This window comes from Austrofundulus limnaeus, unplaced genomic scaffold (assembly GCF_001266775.1).
Source record: "Austrofundulus limnaeus strain Quisiro unplaced genomic scaffold, Austrofundulus_limnaeus-1.0 Scaffold512, whole genome shotgun sequence".
In the NCBI taxonomy this organism is placed as follows: domain Eukaryota; kingdom Metazoa; phylum Chordata; class Actinopteri; order Cyprinodontiformes; family Rivulidae; genus Austrofundulus; species Austrofundulus limnaeus.
Window position 1 is genome coordinate 129,938 of NW_013952914.1, and position 3,448 is coordinate 133,385.

The 3,448-nt window shown below is 46.4% G+C and overlaps 1 protein-coding gene across 1 annotated transcript in view; it reads right to left on the reverse strand.

Moving 5' to 3' along the window:
• Positions 1-2,699, reverse strand: part of dnajc25 (DnaJ (Hsp40) homolog, subfamily C, member 25) — a 5,312-nt gene extending 2,613 nt beyond the window's left edge. Inside the window, exons 1-4 of the mRNA XM_014025963.1 lie at positions 2,355-2,699; positions 1,195-1,347; positions 734-1,104; positions 560-659 (exon numbers count right to left, since the gene is read on the reverse strand). Of these exons, the coding sequence (XP_013881417.1) occupies positions 560-659; positions 734-1,104; positions 1,195-1,347; positions 2,355-2,657 (927 nt within the window). The 5' untranslated portion in view covers positions 2,658-2,699. The remainder of the gene's footprint in view (positions 1-559; positions 660-733; positions 1,105-1,194; positions 1,348-2,354) is intronic.
• Between the last annotated feature and the right edge of the window lie 749 nt (positions 2,700-3,448).

Below are 3,448 nucleotides of genomic sequence, written 5' to 3' on the forward strand. Positions count from 1 at the left end.
GGAGCTAATGTAAAGAAAAGGTTGCGAGGGCGGAGCTAATGTAAAGAAAAGGTTGCGAGGGCGGAGAAAATGTAAACAAAAGATTGGGAGGGCGGAGCTAATGTAAACAAAAGGTTGCGAGGGTGGAGAAAATGTAAACAAAAGGTTGCGAGGGCGGAGCTAATGTGAACAAAAGGTTGCGAGGGCGGAGCTAATGTGAACAAAAGGTTGCAAGGGCGGAGAAAATGTAAACAAAAGGTTGCAAGGGCGGAGAAAATGTAAACAAAAGGTTGCGAGGGCGGAGCTAATGTGAACAAAAGGCTGCGAGGGCGGAGCTAATGTAAACAAAAGGTTGTGAGGGCGGAGCTAACAGCAGCTTACTTGCATAAACAGCTCTTCTGAAGGAGCTCAGAACAGGCAGAACTGACCAGGTGAAATAATTTAATGTTTTATTAACATGTTTTATTGCACAGATGAACCCTAACTTGTTTTAGGACCACCATAACAGGTCCTCTTTAAAACAACAACCTTCAGTTTTTTAAMGTTTATTCCCGTGGAGAGTTTCCAGAATGAGCCGTACCTCGTAGTTYTCTTTGATCCAGATCCGTTTCTCCAGGAAGGTCCGTTTGGTGTCCTCATCCAGATCATCGAACTGAGCCTGCGACATCTTCATGAACCTCCTGAGGAGCAACGAGGTCGAGGTGAGACCCCCACYGTTTCAACCCTCCTCCCCCGACTTTCAGACCCCACTGACCTGATGATGTAGAGCTTCTCCTCGTCTCCGTACTCCTCCCTGCAGACGGTGAAGCGGTAGACCCAGGAGGCGTACCAGGCCAGGTACCGGGTCAGGTAGTAGGGGAAGAGGACGATCTGACACAGCAGGATGTCTGAGACCTTGGGCTTCTTGTAGCCTCCTTTAATGTCTATTTTGTTCTTGATGATGTCGCGGATCACCTCCTCCTCCTGCTCCCGGATCTCCTCCTTGGTGCGCCGGTTCTTGCCCTTCTCCTTGGGGCGGTTGAGGAGGCCCTGCTGCTTGGCGATCTCCGTGGCCTGGATTCGGTACTTGGGGACYGTAACCAGGAAGTTGATGGCCTTGTTGTAGCTGTTGAACCAGCTGTAGTACTAAAAGGAGGCAGAGTGTTAGAAAAGTCCGGACCCGTCCCTCGGTTCTGTACATTTCCCTCGGTGTCGACCCACAAACCGCTGCCGTACCTGGACGATGGAGATGGCACAGATGGTGACGAGGATGACGATCCTGACGTCGACCTTGGGGGCGAGCCGTCTGCGGTAGTAGGCGTAGTAGTGCTGGTAGTACTCCTCAGGGTGGTCCAGCATGTAGTCGTAGTCCCGCCGCGAGTCCTCGTCCTGCAGGAAGACAAAACCACTTATTGGAGGCGGAGCAAAGACAAAAACAGCCGCTTAAAACTCAAAAACACAACGTTTCACTGTGGGAAGAATAACAGTTTCTCTTTATTATTTTATTTTTTTCCGTACGTTCTCCGACACACAACTCGAAACACAATTTTTGTTCTATTTCAACAATTCATCCATTAATACGTTCAGCTCATTTATGACAATACTACTATGACTTTTAGTATTTCGGCTATTTATACTTCTTAAGCTATTTCACCTTTTCGGCCACTTTTTCCCAGTGAAAATGAATGGAGCTTTTTTTTCCAACAACTCTTCAAAATCTTTACTGAACTTTAGTTTTTASTTCTGGTTCAGATTTGTTTTAAATTCCTTGTGCTAACTTTAGCTTCTTTATGATACATTGGCTATCATTTTGCTAGTCTTCTGCTAATTTCTACTTTTTGTTCTTTCCGCTAATTCAAGATTTTTAAGCAATTTTAGCTACTATTTAGCTGTTTTTTCCTAATTTAATAGTTTCAAGCTATATTTACATTTTGGTGACCATTCTTTCTGCTCAGTTCAGCTTTTTTTTAATTTGCTAATTTCAGCTTTTTCAGCTGCATTTTAGCTTGTTTTCAGCTAATTTCGGCTGTTTCAAACAAATTGCAGCTTTTTTGTGCCGTTTCTGGATTTTGGTTCAGATGATTGAATAACTAACAGCATCTGATGGTGACTGAACCAGGTGGTCCTACAGTCCACACCTGAACCAGGTGGTCCTACAGTTAGAACCAGGTGGTCCTACAGTCCACACCTGAACCAGGTGGTCCTGAAGTCCACACCTGAACCAGGTGGTCCTACAGTTAGAACCAGGTGGTCCTACAGTCCACATCTGAACCAGGTGGTCCTACAGTCCACACCTGAACCAGGTGGTCCTACAGTCCACATCTGAACCAGGTGGTCCTACAGTTACAGAACTTATTTAAAGTTGATCTGGAGCCCACCAGGACTTCGGTACCGACCTTTAACGTCTCGTAGGCGGTGGCGATGAGCAGGAACTTCTCGGCGGACACCTCGTCTCCGGGCTCCTCGGGCCGGTAGCGGTCCGGGTGGTACCGGCGGGCCAGCTGCCGGTAAGCCCGGGCGATCTCCGCCTTGGAGGCCTCCCTGGTGACGCCGAGCACGTCGTAGCAGACCTCCGTGCCGCAGTACAGACCCTCCAGCAGGGCCGTGACCGCGGGCAGGGAGGACACGGACACCAGGAGCACCGCGAGCCGCCACCAGCCGCCCCTMGGCGGGCGGCCCCGCTCCGGACACCGACTCATCTCTGCTTCTGCTGCTCCGAGTCGGAGCTTCTGTGGAGGCGCGCGCTGATGACGACATGGATGCGCCCGGAGCGGGAGGATGACGAAGCAGCGAAGATCGTTTATTTAAAGTAGTTTTTACTGGTTTTACAAGTGTTACAGAAAACACTATAACCATGCAGTAAGTATTAAGGTAAAGTTTGGAGTTTATTATTAAACAAAATAAAACGTGTAAATAAAGAAAACGCGTAAAACATAAAACGCATAAACATTTAATGTAGTGATCACCCTGTTTGTCATAGACGATCTTTGAGGTTATTAACTGATGACGCAGCAGCAGCTCTCTGCTGCCCTCTGCTGGTCAGCTTCAAACAAAACAGCTGTGACAACAAACTACAACTTTATTATATTTACATCTAAAATGATTCTTATTTCTTTTTATTTTGTTTCTGAGGAGCCAAACTTTTGAATTTAGGTTCGGCTTTAGCAATCAGATGGATATTTATTTATGTACAGTTGGTTGGTTTTAATCAAACAAGCCTTAAATATTTAAAATACAAAGTTTGTTTCCCACCAAAAGCTCCAACAAGAAAAATGTTAAAGATGAATTAAACATGTTCATTTTTCAAACAAGATCTTCTGATGAATAAAAAACTTCCTGGATGGTTGATGTAAAGATGTGAGTATTTCTGTGTTACCTGCAGTGACTTTTAGTTTTTACAGCCCCTCAGACAGACAGCAGACAGACTGACTGAACCTGAGCTGTCAGCAGTGTCTCCTCACACAGGGTCCTGCAGGAAGCCACATGTTTG